Source organism: Myiozetetes cayanensis, unplaced genomic scaffold (assembly GCF_022539395.1).
Source record: "Myiozetetes cayanensis isolate MyiCay16 unplaced genomic scaffold, myiCay2020 scf2-11, whole genome shotgun sequence".
Taxonomy (NCBI): Eukaryota; Metazoa; Chordata; class Aves; order Passeriformes; family Tyrannidae; genus Myiozetetes; species Myiozetetes cayanensis.
The window spans coordinates 113,408,513-113,433,056 of NW_026087411.1; the positions used below are offsets into that span (position 1 = coordinate 113,408,513).

Sequence of the window (24,544 nt, forward strand, 5' to 3'; positions counted from 1 at the left end):
AAGCTACTACAGTAAAATAATTCTAGATGTACCTTAAAAGGATTTTTTTCTTTAAATATTACTACTGACCTTGCTCAGAGCCAGGATACAAACCCAGCCTAACCCAGTATCCTGTGAAGACACTGAATTCTCACAGGTATAAAGAAAAAGATGCTGCAAAACTCCTGGGAAACAAAGGGAATGACTGTGGGGGACTGGAACCACCATAATTCAAATATGGAACTTAGGGCTAAATCATGTTTTCCTGTCTTTAAAACAGGGTACTAATAGTTATCACACTGTGATCTTGCCAGTTTTAAAATTATGATTAATTACAGAAAGGAAATGATAAACATTTCTCAGTCTCCCAACAGACTTTAAGAGGTGAACTTGTGAGATTTAAAATTTAAAGTGTGCATAAAGTATCTTTAAATGAAGATGACGGATGGCAAATGTTGAGGAGGACAAAAAAACCCCAGGATTTGCTAAAATCCTGAGGTTATTTAAAAGAATGCATTAATTTACAACAGGTGTCTGGTAAACACTGTGATGTGCACTCACTGTTAAGGGCCTCTCAGTAATCTGCAGAAATACAGAGCCCTTCATTCTGGACTTCTAGGCACTTCGTTAGAATTTGAATGAACTTTGTACCTTAAATTTTATTAGAGTTTCAGTGTTGTTGTGGAAACCCAAATTTCTGGTTTTAACAGCTCAGGGATGTTAAATGGTCATCAGGAGAACTTCCATTTAATCCTCTTTGCTGCTAATGCCCAATTACAGCTCACAGAGGAGCCCAGCCAGATTACTGAGAAATGTCATTTTTAAGGCCTCTAAACAAAGATCTTTAAATGTTAATAACCAATTTATCACTCTTTTCAAAGTATTCTGGTTAATGCACGGAAGAAAAACACATCTGGGGAGTTTACACCACGTTTCGCCTCAGCATTCCAGTCCTCTTTCTGACTGACAGGGAATTATCATCTGTGCCCAGGGCACTCTCTAAATATTTCATGACAGTCACAGAGCAGCTTCTCGTCATCCAGAGCCAGAAAAGTTGGTTCCACCAAATCTGCTGGTGATGACCTATAAAGAGGGCCTTAATACCCATCAGCAGCAGAGCAGCTGGGGATGCCTGTGCCAGATATTCCTCGCCCTGGGCCACAGCCAAGTGTGTGAGGGACTCATTCCAGGACACTCAGCAGCAATTACACTCCACCAGCAGCTTTTGGAGAGGGAGAGCTACTTAATTCTCCCCCAAAAGAGTCAATGGGAAGTGATGTGCCCACCCCAGGTGTTGGGGCAGCAAGGAGTCATCTCATCTCAAAATTAAGAGAGAAAAAACTGGTGGAGTCCAGTGGTGCCAAGCACACACAGCCCTGGGGGGTTTGGCCAACACTGAAGGAAAACTGGGAAGGGGGTGCAATACCTGTCAGGAAGGTGTGTGAAGGAAGGGTCACCAACTTTAGGGTAGGTGAGGGCTCAGAGTGCGGGAGGGGGTATTCTTTTGCTAGAGAATTTAAAAAAGAAGTTGCTGTCAAGGGTTAAAAACAACCAAGAAAAGAGAGAATAGGCAAGAATTAAAATTCAAAAATGAACCCCAAAAAAAAAAAGAAGACAGGTAATATGCAAACAATCCAAACAGTGGCACATTGCTGCAGGACAACAGGGAATAGGCCAAATAAAGGTCAGACTTTAGTTAATCAAATCTTTTCCCCCCCACCCTTCACCCTTTGTCTGTCAGTGTCTTAGGGATGGATCCTGAGATGCTCCTGAAAGGTTCCCCCCCCAAAACAAGCTGAGGGAGCTCAGGACCTTCCAGGAGGGTACTCAGTGCTCATTGTCTTGCTGGGGAAGGCTGACAAGGGGAATATAAAGTGCCCTGGGTGCAGTGCCTGGGGTCAGATCAGCAGCTCACAGCAGCTGGAGCCCAAGTTAGAACAGGCCACTTCTGGCAGAAATAAAGAACAGGTGCAAGAGGTGCCCAGTTTTCAGGGAAGCTTGTTGGTGCCTGATCTACAGGAGCAACTGTTTAGGAGCTGTACAATCTCCTGAGGGAGGGTGACAATAACAGAGCCGAGGAGGGCACACGGTGTGGTGGGCACTGGGTGAGCTGACGCTCTCCCCACGTGTATCATACACTGCGTGTGGTGTGAGGGGTGTAACTTGCTTGTTTGGAGCAGATCCTCCTGTCTTCTTCTACCTTCTCTGCTTCTCGGCCTCCCTCTGAACATCTTCCCTCCTCCTCCCCGTTGCGGACTTGCCAAGTGTCCTGTGGGGAGGCAACAAATCCACGGGGGTGAATGCTGGATGCTCCCCCCATCAAAATGACACAAAACCAAATGAAAAACAAGAGATCCTTTTCAAAGGGTTCAAGGGCCTCCTTCAGGTGAGAGTGAATCTCCTGGTTCTCACCTGCTCTGAGTAGTCATTGCCATCCACGTCGTCGCTGTTGGAATGACCTCCCGGGCTCTGTACATCTATCCCATGGCTCTCCAGGATTGCTGCTTCTTCGAAAAAAGCAAATGGATCCCTAATTTATCTGATGCATTGGGGTAATTTAAAGTAATTAGGTGTTTTGTTTTGGTTTTTTTTTTCAAGGAGTTGGAATAACTGGAGGAACAGAGTTAGTTGTCAGCCTCTTCCTCTTCACTCTCCAGTGTTTGGGAGCACATGTACAAACACTGCTTTGCCTGAAATTCTTCCCTGCCCAGTTAACAGATGTGTCTGAGAGTGAGAATCCTTGTTTTCCAGCCAGTCCTATTAGAAATCAGCTTGATTTCTAATGTACTGGAGTAGCAAAGGCATTCTCTGTAGCTCTTCCCACACACTTTGGACTGGCAGGACTCGAGGGGGGCAGGGAGGGTCTGCAAATAGATGGAGAAATTTTTGAAGGCACTTAAGGGATTTAAAAACGCACACATGCATCTTCCAGTAGGATCCATGCATCTAAAGCTCCCCCTGGTTCTTTCAAATCTCTTTCCAGTCCTTCTTGCCCAAACAGTACAGATACAACTCCCACTCCACCCACCCTGGGCAGAGTTTGCTTTGTTCCCCCAAGTCTCTTCTAGAAGCAATTTCTCATTTAAAGAAAATAAATTCAGGTTAAATTTCAGTAATGCATTAAATGATGCAAAAAGAATTTTTTCTTATGCAGAAAAAAAGCAAAAATACAGAGCATTTGAAATAAATAAAAATCCTGGTAATAGGCAGGAATGGATCTCTGTTCATCCATATGCTGCAAAAGTAACTCTGCATGAAGTAAGGGCATAAAATTTGGCATGAATGGCAGGAGTTTGTGGAATCCTGGCCACTGAAGTGAGTTTATTCTCCTTGGAATGTCTTTTCCATATTAGAAAGTTTCCTTCTTACAAGTTCAGAGTCACTTCTGATTTCCTTATGATCAGCTTCTCACACTAAAAACCTGCAGGGTTCACTCTGAAGTGACTTTTGTTTTATCCTGATCATCAAGAAAAAAATATTACTTTGTTCCAGCCACTTGTCACTGTGGAAAACCCCTGGAAAGCTGGAAGGAGTAGAGGTATAACCAGAATAAACAGCATGGCACGGCTGTGAACCCACCAACGTCTCAGTCTCCCTTATTCACAATTTTGAGGTTGTATTTTACATTTTCTGGGTACCCAAAGGAGCCTGAGCTCCTCCTGAAATACAACTCCAACCACAAACTTCTCCCTTTGCTTTTTAAAGCTGATCTTCCAGCAAAACTCTGGAACAGCACCACTTTCCCTGCTCTGACCACGGGGACTCCACAAATCAAACTCCCGCGCGTTGATTCCACGAAAAAATCTGGAACAGCAAGAGGCTGATTTTTGTAATTCCTCCCCATTTCTACAGGGACTGTCAGAAGGTCCATATTCTGATGTAATTGCCACCTCTCCCAAGCAAGTCCAGCCCCTGCAAAGAGGCTCTGTGATACATTACCGATATTGGCTCTCCTCTTGATCTCCTTCCTCCTGTTGGCAAACCAGTTGTACACCTTGAGGGAGGTGACTCGCTCCAAATCCGACAACTTTTTTCCTAGGGAAGGAACAGAAATAAAAATAAAAGGCCCTCAGACATTTCCTGTCCCCCCTCCCATCCCTGGAAGTGCCCAAGGCCAGGTTGGAGGGGGCCTGGAGCAAGCTGGGGGAGTGGGAGGTGTCCCTGCCCACGGCCGGGCGTTGGAATGAGATGGGCTTTAATGTCCCTTCCAACTCAAACCAATCTGTGATTTTCCATGAGATAAACCCCTGAAACACAGACAGCACTGCAAAGTTATTGTAACAGAGAATAAAGGGAATTTTATGTGAATCAAAGTCCTGTGTGTCCAGGTGTTACGGCACTAAATGCCAAATACCTCTTTAAAAACAGAAAAGCCTTTCTTTTCTTTTTTTTTTTTTTAAATCTGAAATACAGGAATTTCTTTGAAGCTTCAACCAAGTCCAGAGGTGTGGGAGAAGGGAGGGCTGCTTTTCTAGTTCGAGCACAAAACTGGGATTCCAAAACCTCCAATTCAATTCACAGCCCTGCCACAAAGCCCCTTCCCTTGGGCTCCTTCTCTTCCTCTGTGCCACGAGGATACAATTCAATGACGTGTTTTCTTCAGCAGAAAAAGGAAGGATTTTTTTTGTCATCCCCCTGCAATCTGCTTTCCTTTCTCTCAACCCCCAGCATTCATCACACTCTCCCAGTGTGCCAGGACACTCTTTTGGGAGACCTCTGGGTGACCTTTTGGGAAAATGGTGGGGGGGGTGGATGTTGGAAACCACATCACTGGATTTTTAACACTTAAACCAGCAAAAAAAATTCCTGACAACCACAAGGGAGCTATGGAAAACTATTCCTTTTTTCTGGTCATCAGCATAAAAGAGGAGAGACTGGAGGGATTCAGCATCACATCATGGAAACCTCTTCAGTTGGCCTTGTCCCTGTATCAAATACTCCACGTTGCTGCATCCCCTCAGTCCTCTGCAGGCTCCTTAGGGATGAGACTCCCCTGCTTCTGACTCTTTCTCCAAGTTTATTTATTCAGCATACAAAGCACCTGTGTAATTGCAGCAATCTGCACACTAAAGTGAGTTAGGAGAGATGAGACAAGTGAAAGAAAGAAAAATCTGGAACCTGATAGCAGTGCTGGTGCCTAATTCTCTACATCAGCACCACTGACAGTATTTCACTGCTCCTGAGACAGGACTGTGTTTCAGCAGCTTGTTCCAAGCTGCTCCACAAACCAGCAGGAATCAAATCCTAACCTCTTTGGTGCTCTACCCAATAGATCTTTCTGCTCCCACAGCCAAAAGGCAAGAGCAAACACATAAAAGCTGCCAGAATGGAATTTTTCAGTAGGTATTAGGAAAAAGTTCTTTGCCATGAGAGTGCTCAACCTTGTGGAACAGGGGCCAGAGGTAGGAAAACCTCCAGTTTTGGAGACACTGAAGGAGGTAAAGCTGGTCCTGCCTGACCAGATGATCTCCAGAGGTCACTTCCAGCCTAAACTGGTCTGATTCCGTGCTATCCTAGGACTGTCCCATTGACCTGAAAGGTGGGGATCACTCTCTTCTCCCAGGTAACACGGGATGGGATGGCAGGAAAATGCCCTCAAGATCCACCAGGAGAGGTTTAGGTTGGATATTGGGAACTATTTCTTCACCAAAAGGGTTGTCCAGCCCTGGCACAGCTGCCCAGGGCAGGGGTGGAATCCCCATCCCTGGATGGATTTCAAATCCCTATGGATGTGGCACTTGGGGACACGGATCAGTGGTGGCCTTGGCAGTGCTGGGGGAATGGCTGGACTGGAGGGGACTCAGAGGGTTTTTTCCCATCCTAAATAATTCTGTGATTTTATGTTCGTGACTCAGGCCTCAGCTTCCCGCTCATTAATTTTTATTCTGGTTATATAAAATCTAAATATATCCAAAACACCAGGTCTGACATCTATGTAAATGTTTGGTTAGCAAACCTAAGCAAAGGCAGGTGCATCCACTAACACCACAATGAATATTCATGCTCCTCTCCTGGTCTGACTTCTCCAGGAACAGGGAAAATGCAGCTTGTTGACCCAAATACAAGGTCCTCAATAAATATCCACCTTCTAATCCGAGATCCCTGCCTGGAAGCTGTGAAGAAAACTGAAAGCCAGGCAAGATGAGCTCCTTTCAAGGACCTGCTGTATCAGGTTGGACTCAACGATCTTGGCAGGTCTTTTCACACTAAATAATTCTATGATTTTTATGTCTGATCTCCTGCAAACATCAGTCTGAACCCAGGGTGTTGAAATCAAATTGCTTTTTGGGAAGGACACCAGGTAGCAGCTCCTCACCTGGTTTCTGGATGACTGCATTACAGGCATTGGCAATTTCTTCTCTCTTTGCCTCATCTGGGTATTGATTCTCATTGAAGTAACTGCAAGGAGGGAGAAAAAAAAAACCACACATTTTTTTTTCAGAAATCAGAGCGTGAAGGTTCCAAAGCAGCTTCACTAAGAGGTGTCAACTGCTAATTTATACACCAGGCCTAGAGAGGTACCCCAGATACAGTAAATTTTATGCATAAGGTAACATCAGCTTGCAGTTGCATCCCCATGGCGTGGAGGAAACTTCCCAAATGCCTCAAATAAATTAATATTAACTCAGCATGTGCAGTGTCACCTCAGCATTTGGAGATACAACAAATTAGACAATTCCATGGATATCAGAGTTAAGACTGTCCAGTGAAGCACCATGTCCTAGACATGACAAACCTCGGCATTTGGTTATTATCATTTATTTATTTTTTTTTACTCTACCTTAGGTAGAAGGATTCACAAATCTGGTGAAAATAAACGTTCACCATTTATTTTTGATGCCTGGGTTAATATATCCACATCCATACATACTTATCTACCTGTATTACCCACAAATACTGCAATACTTCAGACAGCTACGTGGAGATGGCACGAAATTACACAGGAAGATTTCCAGAGTCAGGTTATTTTTTTTTCCTCAGAACACCACACTGAGTACAGCACATTTCCAACAGCATTTTTCTCCAGAATAATTGTGATTTTATTGTACTTTATGTGCAGTAAACATCCCACAGAAGTTAAAACTGTTTCCTCTTTCACTCCACTTAACTGCTTTACAAATTTTAATGAATTGATTTACATTCTACAGAGCTTATCAGATCTGCATTAAAAACCAACCAAACGTCCTGTTTACTTCAATGGACTCTGATAATCACACCATAAGCAGGGACTACCACTGGTTTTTTTTTCCTGTAGGTTATCCATAATATACATAACACATAATATATAACACACAATCCTAGGAATTCTTTTCTCAGCTTTGATCAGCAGCAGGTTCAGCTGTTGGACAGCTGCTCCAGATTGGAAAATAAGATATTCCCTTTAATGGTCGATCATTTGGTAGCAGGAGATTCAGGCATATTGAGGCAATTATTATTTTCCATGCTCATATTCCACTCTTCCAGTGGATTGGCCCCAGCCCAGTCACTTTCTATGGAAATCTGGATTCTGTTCCATACAGCAACTGCTTCTGTCCCACTTTCTGAACACTCAGTTTGGATTTCAGGCACTGCTTCTTCATCCCACTGCTCCCAGGGTTATTTACACTCCCAGCTATGCCCACGAACAGGGGCCTATTCCAAACTTGCTAATCAGAGAGTAAGACAAATCCCACATCAGCCCCATGAGTTGCTGCATTAATGCACTTCCAGGGGATCTGCTGGCTTAGGGAGCAAAGGGAACCACAGGGATAGTTCCATTTCTCCAAATAAATGGAACAGTTCCACCTTCTCTAAACGAAGGGCAGCTCATGTCCATAGACCCACGTGGACCTTGGAGGCTACACATTCCCACAGGAACAGCCACTGCTCCCTCCCTGCACCTCTGAGCTGCTCTTTGGGAGGGAATTTGGAGGCTGGCACAGGTTGCCCAGAGAAGCTGTGGTTGTCCCATCCCTGGAAGTGTCCGAGGCCAGGCTGGAGCAACCTGGGCTAGTGGAAGGTGTTGGGATTGGAACTGGATGGGCTTTAAGGTCCCCTCCAACCCAAACCATTCTGGGATTCTGTGATAAAGAACAATCAGAATCCATTTAAAGAGATTTTTATGGAAGCTGGGGATGTGATTCAGAGTGAACCCCCTTGTTTCCTAAACACCTTCTCAGAGAGGAGCTGGATGAGACTGGATCCAGTCTTGGGCTCTGGAGCCAGGTTGGGAGAGCTGGGGGGGTTCACCTGGAGAAGAGAAGGATCCAGGGAGACCTTGGAGCACCTTCCAGTGCCTAAAGGGGCTCCAGGAGAGCTGGAGAGGGACTGGAGACAAGGAATGGAAGGACAGGATGCAAGAAATGGCTTCCCACTGCCAGAGGGCAGGGAGAGATGGGATACTGGGAAGGAATTGTTGGCTGAGAGGATGGTGAGGCCCTGGCACAGGTTGCCCAGAGAAGCTGTGGCTGCCCCTGGATCCCTGGAAGTGTCCAAGGCCAGGTTTGCTCTAAAGGACTGGGAGCTTGTTGAAGGTGTAAGAGTTGAGAGCTTGTCAGCCAGCACGGCTGAGACCTGGGGCTTGTTGTGGGAGGCGGGAACTTGTTAAAATTTTCGTAAAGTTATTTGTAATATTTGAGAACTTGCCAGGCAACGCTTCTACTGTTACACAGGGGGACAGTGGCTGGAATTAAGGTGACTATCTAACAAAAGGATGAGTTCCCTGACACATGGACTGGTCTTTGTTCAACCAGATGAGACTTGTGCAACAAACATCACACCCTCTGGACATGGTCATTTTTTAAAGCACATTCTCCCCTCTTCCATATCAATCATCCTTCCATGATTTCAGCCTTTGAAGTGACGTGGGGGTCTATCCTAAAGTGCAAATTTCTGTTCAAAGGGGTCGTGCTCTGCCCAAAGGTGCATTTTTTGGAGGATGAAGAACTTGGAAAACGGAGCAGAAAATGCTTTTTCCAGTAGTTAGTGATGGAACAGAAGCTCAGGATCCCAGTTCAGCTGTCTCAGCTCTCACACCTACAGAGCATTCCACTGTCTGCCCAGAGCCAAGAATTACTTCCTCTTGGAAGTGCTGTGGGATAAAGGAACATCCAGGCATCACAGCTGAAAACTGCTGTACTATTATTTACATGGATATATTGCACGACCTCGGGTCCTAATCATGAATCCAGGTCAACACCACATGTACAAAAATCAACTCAGCCCATTCTGGGAGCCACAACAGCAGTTTTATGGACTCCTTTTGCTGAATAGAGAAGTTGTGGAGTCTCCTTCTCTGGAGATGTTCAAACCCCACCTGGACATGATCCTGTGCAACCTGTTCTAGTGAACCTGCTTTAGCAGGGAAACTGGACCAGATGATTCCAGGGGTCCTTTCCAAGCCCAACCATTCTCTGAAGGTTATTTATTTCACTTACAGGTACCTGTCAAAAACCAAGAGCAAACACCACAAAAGAAACCCCATAGAATTAGAAAACCTGATGGATCTACACAAAGATGCCCTAAAAGCAGAAGGTGAAGCCCTGACATCATCAGATGTTTATGTCTCTACATCATCTGTGGTCACAAAGCTGCCGGACAATGCCTAATATTTACGGAAAAACTTGCAAAATACATAAAATTAAGAATCAGTTTATACTAGAACTGCCCTTTCTGATGTTGATGCAAGAACCTGAGAGACCAATTAATGCAGCAAAGACAACACAAGAGCCCTGAGTGATCCTTCTCTTGGCACATAACTCAACACTGTCCCTTTTGCAAGCCTCAGCCAGGCTCTCCCTGGCTCCAGCAAAGCAGCTCACGTTTTCCAACCACAACAAAACTTAGGCTGACACTTACAGTTCCCTGGGATAACAGAAAATCTTCCCTGTGATGGAACTAACTTCCAGAACTGGGCAAAGAACGAGGCCCCTCTGCTGGCAAAGGAGGAAGTTTCGTGCAGTCCAATCATTTTTGTGATTTAGGAACAGTAATTCTCATCTCTAAACATCTTACAACTGAAGTAAAACTTACCTGATTAGATCAAGATGCATTTTTTTGGTATTCTGAGACACTCTTCCTCAAATTCTAAGGCAAATCTCTTATCTAAACGTTTTTACAACAAAAAAAATTACTCCCATTTGAAATTTTAAATCGCTGTTCTACGAAACAACAGCAAAAATTTGAGAAGTTTCCAGGCAGCTCCTGTGGTCAGGAAGATGTTTTCATGGATATCCCAAACAAGGAAGCTGGGAAGGCACCTTCCAGACTGGTTTGGGTGGGAAGGGACCTTAAAGCTCATCCAGTTCCACCCCCTGCCATGGGCAGGGACACCTTCCACTAGCCCAGGTTGCTCCAAGCCCTGTCCAACCTGGCCTTGGACACTTCCAGGGATCCAGGGGCAGCCACAGCTTCACCAGAGATCACATTCAGGAGCTGCCACTCTTAAAGGAAAAGGTCTCACAGCTACAGGTAACCAAAAATATACAACCCTCAACACTTAACTGCTGATGTGCAGCCTCAGCCCCCAAATTCTCTGCACACCCACCTACCAAAGCATCCCAGTTCACTCCCATCCCTTCCAGGTCTCAGTGGGTCCTCTGGGTGATCCACCAGGAAACAAAGCACAGCATTTAAAACCTCTCCAGACGTGGCACTCGAAGACATGGTTTAAAGAGGAACATGAGGCTGGGCTGATGGTTGGGCTCGACCTTAAAGATCTTTTCCAGCCTATGGTTCTATGACCCTACAATTTCTGGAAAGTAGGAGAGAATAACTGAGTTTTCAAGATAGAAAAGCCATGGAAAAGAAATTCAAGACTTCACCACTGACTATTCTGTTTGCTCATGGAGGAGTTGTGAAAACACTGTGATTTTTTTTGACTACAGTTCTTCTTGCAGGCAGTAAATTAATTAATCTGCCTCCAGTTCCCTTTCTTATCAGCCAGGTAGACAGGGGAAGAATGCAGGATGTCTGAACTTCTCTTCACAGCTACAAACCTCAGCCTGTTCACAGTCTGAAAAGTTCCTGAAAGCTACAGATGAAAAATCTGAAGAGATATGAACTTAAAAGGAAGGAAAAAAAAAAGAGCAGGCACAACTAACTCTGCAAAGGCACACTGCTTTCTAGACAAAGGGCAGCCTGTCAGCTGAATACCTTCCATGAAGAAACCAAATGATCTCTTTTGTAGAAAATGACAGTGGAGGATTAAAATGAAAAGTGGCCAAATAATTTACATGAGATGAGAATCCAGATGATGGTAAAGAATGTAGATATCCTTGAAGCGGTTTCATTTCAATAACACTGAAGCCCAGAAAAATTGCAGATTCAGAGAAACCCTCTTTTCTTTCAGGGATAATGTGCTTAGGACAATGATGGAGAGGGAATCCATCTCAGCCCCAGGCTCTGTAATGGAAGCAAACACCTCCCCTCCCTCTTTTCCAAGGTGCCCCTCTCTGAATTCCTGCAGGAGCTGCCAATTTTTCTTTCTGTTGCTTCTGCTCTCCAGGCTGAGGTATCAGATGCATTAAGCACGTTCCTGATAATCCACAGTGGAAGTTTTGCTGGTTTGGGATCAGCTCTGCAGGTGCCACAGAAGGGTCTGGAACAACCCGAAGGATGGGCGGGTTTGGAGCTTTTCCAACCAGAGAAACCCCTGGAATGGATCCAAGAGACCCCAAGCTGGGGAAATGCTCAGTTCACAGCACGACACAGTGGTTAAAGCTGCCAGGGGGAGAGGCTCAAACGCCTTGCAGGGTAACAATTCACGTCAGTGGCACTCTCAGGTGAGCTCATCCAGGTGTGTGTGGACACACTGACCATTTACCTTGCAAATAACGGGAGGCAGGACACACAGACGGGTGTTCATTGAACAACAGCAGATGTGCTGCAGGCTCAGGCCCTCACTGCACTCTGTGTTTGCACCCCTGGGTTTCCACTTCCATCCGTGTGGGAGTTTCACCTCTGAGTGAAACATCCCAGCACTCCTGTTGGGATCCCAGACAGAATCACTGAATCACGGAACGGTTTGGGTGGGAAGGGACCTTAAAGCTCATCTAACCCCACCCCCTGCCATGAGCAGGGACACCTCCCACTAGCCCAGGTTGCTCCAAGCCCCGTCCAACCTGGCCTGGGACACTTCCAGAGCTGGGAAGTCAGGCAGCAGTCCAGCCTACCAGAATTCCAGCACAGACCGAAAGAACGATCCCATCCTCTCCTTCGTTCCCTTGCTGTGGGAACGTTTTCTGCCCGGCTGCTTCCCTGGTCCAGCTTCCCAGCCGTGCCAAGAGCAGCAGTTGTGCAGCCAAGGGAGGCAGGAGATGGCTGGAACAGGCAGCTGGGACCAGCTCCTCCCACAGCAGCTCCCACACATCCTCCTCAAGTGATGCTGGAAGCAAAGCCTGAGCGACGGGCTCCAGGGATGGAGGGAAAAACGGATCTGCCCAGAAAAACGGTTTTCCCCAGCTGACCCCTGCTGATGAACAGAAGATCCTGCTGTCCCCAGGAATGGAGCTCCCTGCCAAACCCTCTGCTGTCTGAAAATACACAAGAGTCCAAGCTGCTCCTTTATCTCTGATAAGATGCCTGTAATTCCAGCTCCCTATCCAATATCCTTCCAAAGGGTTCCTCTGCTTTCCACTGACAAGTCACAGAGACCACTCAGTTACCTATTTATCTCTCATTAGCAGATTTATCAGCCCAGTATCACCCAGCAGCCAGAGGTCACTGTTTGAGTCTTTGTGGCTTTTAACAGAACTATTATTCAGGCTGTCAAATCAATGGAAATATTTCTGAAGTTGGTCTGTCATCTGTGCCTCAGATCTTATCTCCACGTGGCACGAGACAGACTGTCAGAGGAGTGACATTCAAAGCATAATCTCATCAGAAAGTGTAATGACTAGTTTGTTTCCCAGTAAATACTGGCCAAGAATATCCCTAATGCCATTTCCAGAGAGGTCAGCAGATGACACCATCCGTCCCATCTACTGATATTTCTACAGATCCTGTAATAACGACAGGGGTGTCAACTGAAGAGTTCACCCCACGACATAAAGTCATTTCTATTTTTGACAGCAAAATTAAAGCTCCAGAGATAACCCTCAGCACAGATGAACTCTGATGGAGCTGAGAACTACCCCGAAGGCACCGTCCTCTCCTTCCCCCAGGACTGCGGAACAACCAGGCAAGGTTGGCAAGAGCAGCTCTCTGGATGCAAAGGACAACTTCAGTTTTGCCATTCCTGCAGCAAAACAAACCTAAGAGCAAACCCCCAGCCCAGAAAAACCCCCTGCTGAACACGGTGGCTCTGGCTCTCTGCTGTTTTCCCCACAGCACTGTCCCTTAGCTAATGGATTCCATAATTCCATGGAGAAACCACCTGACCATCTTCCACAGCTCCGACCAGGGATTTGTCAGCTGTTCTGGCATTAAGCCCAGATCTTCTGTTTGACCTGCAGAGATATCCAGTCCCTACATGAAAAATTCGGGGTTTATCCAATGTAGAATCTTTACCAGAACTTTAAATCCCCTCTGGAACTAACCTGTAAAAATCCTCAGTTTTTTTTTAAAACTTGTATCTCATTCCCAGCTTGAGCTTTCAAGCCCAAGGTATTGCCAGGGACAGCACAGTTTTTAAGCCTCTCATCGAAGGAAATGTTTTATTCCTGTACTTCTTTTCATGGCAAGTGCAAATCTGGAGGGGATCAACAGGACTGGATCACTTAGAGCCCCAGACATACACAAACTGTAATTATTTGCCATGTCAGGATGTGTTTGTGTGTGTGAATTCCACAGTCACGTCAGTCAGCACACATAAAAAACCTCACACAACAGAGCTGGCTCTCTTCTGGTTTTACAAATCAGTGCTTAAACTCCAAGACAATCATTTTACTGATGCTTCTTAGCAGGAACCTACTCCACAATGTAGATTAAAGTGCCAAAAATACACCTTGCACCGGAGTGGAGAAGCTCTATGACCTTCAAAGCTAATGCAACAACAAGGTTTTCATTTTTAAACATCACTTTTCTCAGTATTTTGACAGTGCTCTCAAGGACCACAATCCTCTCAAGCTGTTAACATTATCCTAAAATTTGTTTAAAAACAGAATTAATTGATAATAGCTCTGAAAGCCTCATAACTTGCAGGAGATAATCTGTGCCTCCTAATCTCCAGCACCCCACTGTCGAGATAATTAACAATTAAAAAAAAAAAAAAAAAAGAATAGCTGAGACATTGGAGGTGGTGATTTACTCTTCCTCGTAATTGGATTTGGTGATAAGAGTATTTTTGAAATGACACAACAGGCCCCTCCTGAACAGAGAGATGTGGAGTTTGGAGCAATTTGTAGCACGCAGGTACCTCCTGCTTAAGGCACCTTGAAGGCCCTGACAGCAGGCAACAGCTAAGATTTGGACTATCCTTAAATTTAGAGGCATCACAGGCTCCCAAAGTCTACAGAGTTCACTAAACTGTTCCTGAAACAAAAGGAAAAAGGGAATTTTTTTTGAAGCCAGCAAGAAAGCAACATGTCAGGGCACGAGGAAGTGAGAATTGTTCTGTAACAGTTCAACAAGAGGTTGGTGTGAGCGAACAGCACCTTCAAAGCTCTTCCTAACAAGGCATCCAAGCATGAATAATGGGATCTCTTCCTCTCTTTTATTTACTGGGAATATTTAAATTGAGACCTACAGGCTCCAGGGATATTTATGTGCATTAAATCCTCTGGACTCCAGTGACTGATAAACAAGGCCTTTATGAAAACAACTGTGGAGCAAACATCTCATCTTCGTTTTTTTGACTTGGGGCAGGGGAAGAGTCATTTTAGTGGCACCCTCTGCATTATCTGGTTCTCACAAGGCCAGCAGAGCTCAGGCAGGGTCAGCCCCTGGATGAAACATCTCCCAGCTGATGAGGCCCTGCAGAAAACCAGCCCTTGGCTGGTTCCCACCCGCTGGGAAGGGCTGGTGGTGACCCACCATTCCAGCCAGAGGTCCCCTAATCAACACTGTGCTTAGCAGAGATACCATCTGCAGGACCAACAGAGGATTCCAAGGCTTTATATGGCAACATGAACAAACAGCAAAACTTGGATTTGACAATGCTCGACCCAAACGATCCTTTTCTGCCCTTCTGAAGGAAATTTTACACTCATCAGAGCCAGAACTCAGTTCTCAGCTCGTCTGAAGTTAAGTATTCCCAGAAGAACAGCCCATCCTTGCCTCAAAATTGTGCTTAAATGGGAAGTTTTGCACGGGATAACAAAATGTGTGTGCATAACATCAGCAAGGCCCCTCAGGTTGTTCTTAGTTTAGCCTCAGTCAGGTCTTGTTTTCCAAAATTTTACAGTCCTCCAGGTTGGGAAATTTGGAGTCTTCCTTTATCCTAAGCCTACCAGGAGGGGAAAACTCCCAGTCCTGAGATTTGTGACAAAGCTTGGCTTGAGCTGAAAGCTTCCAACATCATCACCAGCGTTTCCCCTCAAAGATCCACGAGTTTCTATTTTCAGTTTCCCAGGTTTGGATGGGACTCAGCTCAGCTCAAAGAGCACTGACAGTCACCACTGCTGCTGCATTTCCAGAAAAGGGAGGATCCTTCAGGATTCCAAAGGCAAATTCCTCTAGGATATCCAGCACCTGAAGTCAAGAGGCTCAGGATCAAATCTGATTTGGGGCTCATTACGTATATTTTTAATGCCCGGTTCCCTCATGATCTGGGCTAGAACTGTAATCCCATTAATTGCTGCACAGACAGAAAGCAGGAAAAGGTATTTAATTTTTTAATATCAATCTATTGTCTGCCTTGCAACCTGAACCCAACACAACAGATGGATATGAGCAACTGAGAATGAGAAATAATGAATGAACACAGGCCAGCAATGCCAGTTGATTAAACCACTCCGGTGCCAAGACCAACTTCCTGGGGTTCTTTGCAGACAACACAGCAAAGGAGGAGATTTAAGGGAAGTTTTAAGCCATCAGGTACCTCTGGGATCCTTGAAGAGCCTTTCTCAGGTCTGGCAGCAGCAGCATCTTGTCATTTATTTTTATTTATTTCCTAGAGATTATTCAGTGGCCATTCACCATCCATAGGGAGGGAACAGTTGGGTTTATTATCCAACTTTTTACATTTTTTTTGTGTGTGAATTACCTCAGAAATACTAAGCTCCAAGGACTACAAAAGGTTACTTTCATTTACCAACACCCCCCATGCTTTGAGTTCCAAGAGTGCTTTCCATACCCAGACCATCAACTCCTCCAAAAGTGTTCTGGAATTGTCTGCTTTCATCTTTAATCTTATTAGTAGAACCTACAGGTTGAAGAGCAGCAAAGTTAAGAGATACAGACCCAAGAAAGCGGCCACAGAGCTGAGAAATCAAACCACAGCTCCTGACTCCAAGATTTGTGTCCCCCCGTGGTTTTTGCCACGTCCTTCCTCTGAAGTGTCCCTGTCACCCTCCAGATCAGCCAAGTCCCCTTGGAACAGTCCCTTTTGGGAGGCCTGACTTGGACAGTGCTGCTAATGATGCTCCCCAAAACAAGCTGAGGAGTTGCTGACTGTATGTCTAGATAAACTAATTATTCCTGTCGTTTTTGGGCTCCAGGGAAGTATCTGATGAAGGGACAAACGGGAAATGATTCGTAATTTTGGAAAAGACGAAGGTGAGTACAACCATGAGACGGGGTAGGAAGAAACATACAACCAAAAAGGGCAATAAAAAATGAAACTCATGGCTTGGAGGGCAGTGATCAGTGATACTCCCCCAGTATCATCTTTGGAGTACCTGCAGAAGGAAAACACTTGATGATCTCGACACAAAGTGTGCAGGTGGCAGTGAAATCTGCTGAGGACAAAGGCAGAAGCCAAGTCAGTGCAGTGAATTGAAGCACCATAAAAAGTAAGGGACAATCCTGAGGGCAAGGACTAAAAGAGAACTGTAATGGTGCAGCTTCCAAGGTCACCCACTGTGGGAGCAACAGCTCCACAGACACAGAAGGATCATCAGCTGGAAAGATTGTTTTCTGTGAAGGGCCCTGAGACCAAGAGGTGAAGTGCCATAAAAACACCAAAAAGGCAAAGACTGACAGAGCTGAGGCTGCTGCTGTTCCCAATCCAGGAGGAAAAGCAGAAGGAAAAGCATTAAAAAAAGCATTCTCCTATGGAGCCAGGCTGGGGGTGCTGGGGGTGCTCACCTGGAGAAGGGAAGGATCCAGGGAGAGCTGAGAGCCCCTTCCAGTGCTTAAAGGGGCTCCAGAAGAGCTGAAGAGGGACTGGGGACAAGGGATGGAGGGACAGGACACAGGGAATGGCTTCCCACTGCCAGAGGGCAGGGACAGATGGGAGATTGGGAAGGAATTCTTGGCTGGGAGGGTGGGGAGGGCTGGTCTGGAATTCCCAGAGAAGCTGTGGCTGCCCCTGGATCCCTAAAAGTGTCCAAGGCCAGGTTGGATGGGGCTCGGAGCAACCCAGGCTAGTGGAAGGTGTCAGGGTTGGAACTGGATAAGCTTTAAGATCCCTCCCAGTCCAAACCATTCTGGGATTCTGTGCTCTCTTTCCTTGTCCAAGAGCCTGCTGGGCAGCCATCCCCCATCAACCTGTTGTGTGTGCCCTTGGCTGTATTTGCCTCAAAGATTGAGAATTTAATCAGATTTTGAAAAGGATATAATAAAGGTTCAGTGAAAGCTGAACATGAAGCTGGAAGTCTCAGTCCAACGTTCCTGCCCAAGGGGCATTTAGAAACTGAAAAAGCACCAGCCTATGTACATAATGAGCAACAAATCAGATGACTTTTTCTATATATTGTGTACTTGTATGCCCTATTCTCTCAATCTTTTTTCTTTATAAGGAAATCATATTAAAAAAAAACCTCTTTGGATCAGGTCCATGTCTTCTACTCTGTTGATGGAGTCCCTCAAAAACAGCACAATATTCAAAACAGATTAAAAGTTATGTGTGTTCCAAAGGAAAATCAGCCATAAAAAAAGGTCAGTTGTGCCACCCTGGATCACCAAAAAAAAAATTAAAAAAGGAATAAAAAACAGTCTAGGATGTGGCCATGACTTTTGTGGGTAAAGCCCACATGGTTCTCTGAGAGAACATTCTTTTTAGTCTCTTTAAAGTGCTCCACAGCCTGACCAAGGAGCCCATAAATACATGATGCAACACACTTAAGGAGTTTTACTTAGGAATTTTCCTCCCTCACTTCTCCTTGTAATTACTCTGTTTATTACTTGTATAAAGACCTCACATCTGTTACTGGATGGCAGAGAATTTCCTTTCACTGAGGTAGGTTTGGACTGTGTTCAGAGAGGAGCCGCAGTGAGAGGCAGCAGGAACACTCTGCACAGTTCCAGAAACCAGGAATGGGCAGGATGGTGCTCCTGGATCCTCCTTGCTGACAGCTGGATGCAGCACAGGCAGAGGGGACAAGGTGCCAACCTGATCACTGATTCCTTCTGAATGCTTTCAGATCCCCCAGGATTTCATTCTGGAATTCACTCCAGTGGATTTTTCCATGGGTGAAGTTACAGGTCAGGTGGATCCCGCTGTGAGGGACGACTGTTCCTTCAGCTAAACTTGGACCTGATGGCCCAATATCCCATCTAACCCTGCTCTCCTTCATTTAAGGCCATTCCCTGTGTCCTGTCCCTCCACTCCTTGTCCCCAGTCCCTCTCCAGCTCTCCTGGAGCCCCTTCAGGCTCTGGAAGAGGCTCCAAGCTCTCCCTGGATCCTTCTTTTCTCCAGGTTGGACATCCTCAGCTCTCCCAGCCTTGCTCCATAGGAGAATGTTTTTTCAAATGCTTTTCCTCCTGGATTGGGAACAGCAGCATCTCCAGCCCTGTCAGGCTTTGTCTTTTTAGTGTTTTCATTGTATTGTGTTATTTGGTCACAGTGACTTAACAAAGTCATTATAAAACAAAGTCCTTATAAAAAAATGCAGCCTGAAGGTGCCAGGGGCCACCTCACCCAGCCTGTGTGTGACAAGGATGCCACGGCTCTCCCTGCCTCCTGAATTCATGGTAACAGCTAAGAAAACAGCAATTAATAACGATTAATATGAGCTTTTTGTTACTAATTCCTTCTGCATCCTTTGAACGGAGCAGTCACAGGGAGAGGGACACCATGAAGGATTTACAGCCAGTCAAGTGCTGGCAAATTAAAAAAAAAAACTCAACAGAGAGAGAAATCACAGCACCAGACTTACATTTTCCCAGTGTCCTTACAGCAAACAGCATCTAGAGGTCTCAACATGATTGTAGAGAGCACTGGGCTCTGTGCATGGACAGAGCACAAGGCTCAGAGAAGTTGTGCCCTAAAATGACTGGCATTAACAGTCAATAACGTTCTGGAAGGTAAATTATTTATACTGGAGATAAATAAAGCAGGTATTTTTTGAAATTCACAGCAATGAACACTCCCATGATTCAACTTCACGTGATGCACACGGAAAGGAACAAATTCCAACCCCTCACATACATGACTGCATCCAAATGATTGTGCTCCTTCAGGGAGGACTGCTGAAAGAAAAGGTACTCTCAGTCAATACACAAAAGGGATCAGCAAAAAAAAACCACAAAAAAACAACCAGATGCTGGGCTGGAGGTCAGAGAACGACAGGAATCAGATTCAGTTGGTTGCATAAGCTGGAATATTCAGCCTGGAAATATGGAAATCAGTCCTGCTCGGGTCCCTGCTCACCTGCCCCGGGTCACTAAAAATTGAATGTAGGAATAGAAAAGGTCCGGAGGAGAGTGACAATTAATATTATTAAAGGCAAGGGAAGCCTTGGCATCTTGAGAAGAGATAAGAGAGTGACTGTTAAGTTCAGAGAGGAGATAAAAGAGCAGCACATTGACAGCAGCACATGCAGCAAATGATGAGGGATAAATGCAATGTTCTGCCTTGTTCTTCCTCATGATACTCAGGCCAAAGGGACCTTGGATTTTTTAAACACATTTTAGCATTTAAAATGAAACCAGGTATAATTAGTTCTCCAGAAGTACCCTGAAGACCTTGGCAGGATTTAGAAGGAATTACATATTTATGTGAATAATAAGAATGCCCAGAGCTACAATAGCAGGATTAAAAAAAAAAAAATATACAGGATAAGAGATAAAAGCTTTTGTCCACAGCCACATCAGCTATCCAGGTGTGAACACTCAGTATCTCAACTGGTCCTGCAGAAATGCAGGAGAACATCTGGACTAGAGAAGAATTCCCATCCCTAAAATGTGGGTTTACACAGCACCAGGCAGTGCTGTTACAGGTCAGACTGACAAAGTTCCTTCTGGTAAACGTTGATTTCAGTTATTTTGACCTTGGCAGATACGAAAATTTTATCTGGAGTCTGCTGCAAGGAGCTGCCCCTCCCATAGATCATCTCTTTTTATTATTTAAAAAAAAAAAAGAGAGAGAGAGAGAACACAAAGATACAAAAAGCACCTGAGCTGTCTAGAAAAGAAAATAACTCATTAAATGCTGGATCCTTGAGGAAACCAGAGTCTGGCGAGACTTTGGACAGACATCCTTGCATTCTATTTTACTGCCTGCAATCTGCCCAACAACTGGGATTTGCTTACAGCTGATTAGAATAGGAAGCTTGTATATTATGCATGTCTGAGAGGGAACAGAGCTTGATCTGATGCAAAATAAGGAAGATCCTGTGTCAAGCAGAAAATGGCTGCTCTTGCATTTTATGAAGACACACAGCAGTGACCCTGAGCCAAACCACTCGAACTTTCAGGCAATAAAAAGATCTTGCCCGGGTCTGAATGGCCAAGTGAACTTTGCTGGATGCCTTTGCAAAGTGCCCTCGCTCAGAGCTCAAAGCATTTCACAAGCAGGAACTGCAAAGATCCTAAAAAAAAAAAAAAAAAACAACCAAAAACACTCCATAAAAAACCACACTCCCTGAGTCTCAAAGGACTTAATGAAGTTGAACCTCCCACTGCAAGTTGCTGACTAACAAACACCTTATGACAGAACAGAAAGAGCTGGAAAATAATGTAATCACCTGATGTTTCCCTCTGCATTAAGATCAAGTGTCTCAGAACCATCCTGACAGATTTCAGCTGATTTGCTCCCGAGAAATGTTCTGTAATTTCCGCAACCTGCTTAGTGCTCCACCGTTCCTGAAGTCAGGAAGCTTTTCCTAACCCAAATATTTCTTGGCAACCCAAAAGCTGGAGGCTTTTTAGCACCTTGCTCACCCTTCCTTTGCCTTGGCTCAGCTCCCGAGCAGGTAGGAGTTATTTTACAGCGAGAACAGCGAGTCACCCAAAGGTTCAAGGACACCTGAGGGTCAGCAGGGACAGCAGAGCACAATTCCCAGCACTCCAAACCTCCCAGCCAAGCCAAGGAAGATGAGCAGAGCGTGGACATTGATGAGAAACTGATGTTCTGTTCCTAACAATGTACCAGCCTAATGGAAGAGGCCGAAGGACGCGACTTCCTGCTCTGCTGGCAGCTCGGGGAGGGAGAAACGCAATGAATTCCAAACTTCAATCTCCTCCAAAGCCTCGCACAGGAAACTTAGATCCCCTATGGGGCCGGTATTAAGGTTCTGCTAGAAGACATAACTAAGAGTAATGGGATAAAATTAACTAAGAAAATTTCCTAACTGGATTTCAGGAGCTAATAGAGCTCTCGTTTTCCCCGGGGAAGCCGTGGAAGCCCCGGCGCTCGGGAGAGCTGCACTAATAGAGCTTTCACCATCGGAAGGATTTCTAATAACCCGTTGTCAGGGCTGATGCTGCCCAGGGCCAGGACCATGGCCAGGACTCCATGGGCCCATCCTGGCACTGCCCTGCTGGGAACAGGGATGGAGGTGCCTCTTTGAGGAGGGTACGGTGTAGAATCATGGAATGGTTTGGGTGGGAAGGGACCTTAAAAATCAGAAAGTTCCACGCCCTGCTGTGGGCAGGGACACCTTCCACTAGCCCAGGTTGCTCCAAGATCTGTCCAACCTGGCCTGGAACACTTCCAGGGATCCAGGGGTAGCCACAGTTTCTCTGGGAATTCTATTGCAGTCCCTCATCACCCTCACAGGGAAGAATTCCTTCCCAATATCCCATCTATCCCTGCCCTTTGGCAGTGGGAAGCCATTCCCTGTGTCCTGTCCCTCCATCCTTGTCCCCAGTCCCTCTCCAGCTCTCCTGGAGCCCCTTTAGGCTCTGGAAGGGGCTCCAAGGTCTTACTGGATCCTTCTCTTCTCCAGGCGAACCCCCCCAGCTCTCCCAGCCTTTCCTCATAGGAGAGGTGCTCCATCCTTCTAAGGAACTCTCATGGAACTAACACATTCCTGCTCCTTGGAAGAATCAAAGGACCCCTCCTCCACGATGCCAGCACAACTGCCAGCATGGCCACGCTTTTAATGAAACCAGGAACTCCCCCTGCTCAAACCAAACCAAACCAAACCAGAACAAAACCAAGCAGATCAAAGAACCACCATGGAAAATCTGTACATGGTTTTTGTTAAACTCCCCCTTCCTTGTGCTCCCAGCTGTGCATCCCTGTCCTCTGCCCTGGGACAGCTCTGGCACCCCCTCCCTGCACAGCAAGGCGAACCAAATCAGGAAAATGCAGGAGGGAGGGACAAAAAGGATTTATTTTTCCTGAACTGAGCTGAACTGGCTGCTATTTCCATCAGACAAGAAACATAGCTGGCACAGAGCAGGGTGGCAGGAGCAGGGAAACTGAGGAGGAGGAAGAATTGAGAAGGGTGGTGAGGCAGGATAACACCTAAGGATGAGCTGGTGACAAACTGTTAATTCAGCTCAGCTATAGCATGAAACTATACCCTCCTATCTTGGGAAATCTAAACCCATTTCTCTCGGGAATAAAGCCAAGTGAAACACCTGACTCTTGTTTTGCCACCTATGAAATGGGGGATAATGGGTATCTATATCATCTTAGTCTTATTTAATCTAAATACACCTTTACAAAAGGAGCTTCACAAGCACAGACAAGTGTTAAAAAAAAAAAAAAAAAAAAGAAAAAACAGACCCATAAAATCAAACCAAATAACCCTCAACCAGAAAGCAAAGTCTCTGCTCCCCAGACAAACTGAAATACGTTCAGCTGATGAATTATTCATTTTTGTTTAGGGCAGAATTTACAGTTATTTTAATTTAATCTTTGGATAAAGTGTACACTTAAAAAACAACAGTCAAACCCCCCCCCCCAGTCTTTAATGGCACTCGATAAAAGTGCCTTAAAACGGGTATAAAGTCACTGATTCTGCTGCCAATCTCAGTTATTCTTTTTGCCTGAAAAAGAAGATAAACCTCAACTCCAACACATGATTAGAGGAGAAGCACAAATCACTTGGGGAAAAAAATAATAATAAAGAAAACAAAACGACAAGACAACACAGTTTAAAAAAAAAAAAAAAAAAAGGGGGAGAAAACCCTGAGGGAATTTTCTATTTCGTAGTTCTAATGAGAGGGGTTGAAAAGCAGAGGTAAAGCAGAGAAAAAGAAAAATAAAAATTATCTGTGGGACAAGACGCAGAAACCAGAAAAAGAGCAGGAAAGCGAAGCAGAAACGGGCTTTCAAGTTTAACCTGAGCTTTGCACAGAAAGGACTCTTGCAGGCTTAGCTCTGTTCCCAAAGGAGGGCAAAGCCACATGACAGCACCGACACGCTCAAAACTCAGCATCTTCCACGGGCAGGAGGCTCCAGGAGGGAACAGGTCAAGGTTGGTATCAGTAGCACAGCAGAGAGGGAGGCAGCTTGGCACTGCAGTTGTCTGAACCACACCTAGTCTGCAGTTAAATATAGAGCTTTACTTTCTGCAACTACTGCTCCTCTTAACCTTCACAGCATAAATATTGAGAGAGAGTTGGTTTTTTTTTTTTTTTTTAAAAAAAAAAAAAAAAAAAAAAAAAGGGAGAAAGAGACCCGAATCCATCGTCCGAAATCTAAGCCCAGAGAATAATAAACTATCCTGGGAGGATTCCAAAAATGCAGGGAAGACTGGAGAATCGAATTACAGAAACCACAAGCAGCATTCTGGAAATCCAGTATAAACCAATTAGTTTCTTTAATACACATCCCCTGTACACAGACATTTAGGTACATCAGACATCTAAGTATATGGCCCTAACTCTAATCTTAATCCTATCAGGTTGGCACCAATATAATAATTAACTGTACTGGAATTTTTGTTGCTTTCAGTCTTTTATGAAAAAAGAGAAGCGAGCCCTTCAACCCTCACCCCTCCCATTCAGCTCATGGGCCAAACCCTGACTGGTGCTGTGCATTTTCAGTGCTCCAGGAGGCAAACCCCTCTAATTTTTGCCATCAAATTCAGGACCTTCCCCTGAAGTGCTCTCAGCCGGTTGGACACACCGACTTTTAGCGATGGCAGTTCTCACCAGCTGAATACAACTCAAAAGCACACAATTAACTGAGAGGGCAGGTCAGCACCCCCATCCTCATCCCAAATTTGTTTATACAGCATTCCAGTAACACTCAGAAGGAAGAAGTTCTGCATTACCTACACAAGAGTTTCCAGTAAGGTTTAGATTCAACCCTCTTATCTTCAGGCTTTAAACTAAATGACCAAAGTCAGTTCTAGGTGCAGAAGG

The 24,544-nt window shown here is 45.2% G+C and overlaps 1 protein-coding gene across 11 annotated transcripts in view; it reads right to left on the reverse strand.

Annotated features, from left to right (window-relative positions):
• Positions 1-24,544, reverse strand: part of HMBOX1 (homeobox containing 1) — a 121,126-nt gene that overhangs the window by 16,647 nt on the left and 79,935 nt on the right. For 4 of the 11 annotated variants that reach the window (XM_050314775.1, XM_050314782.1, XM_050314776.1 and 1 more), the window contains 4 exons: positions 6,296-6,378; positions 3,919-4,014; positions 2,392-2,486; positions 2,147-2,248 (listed from right to left, as the gene is read on the reverse strand). In XM_050314775.1, the coding sequence (XP_050170732.1) occupies positions 2,147-2,248; positions 2,392-2,486; positions 3,919-4,014; positions 6,296-6,378 (376 nt within the window). Of the gene's footprint in view, positions 1-1,405; positions 1,487-2,146; positions 2,249-2,391; positions 2,487-3,918; positions 4,015-6,295; positions 6,379-24,544 lie in introns of all 11 variants that reach the window. The other 7 variants (XM_050314786.1, XM_050314785.1, XM_050314784.1 and 4 more) reach the window with 7 other exon arrangements.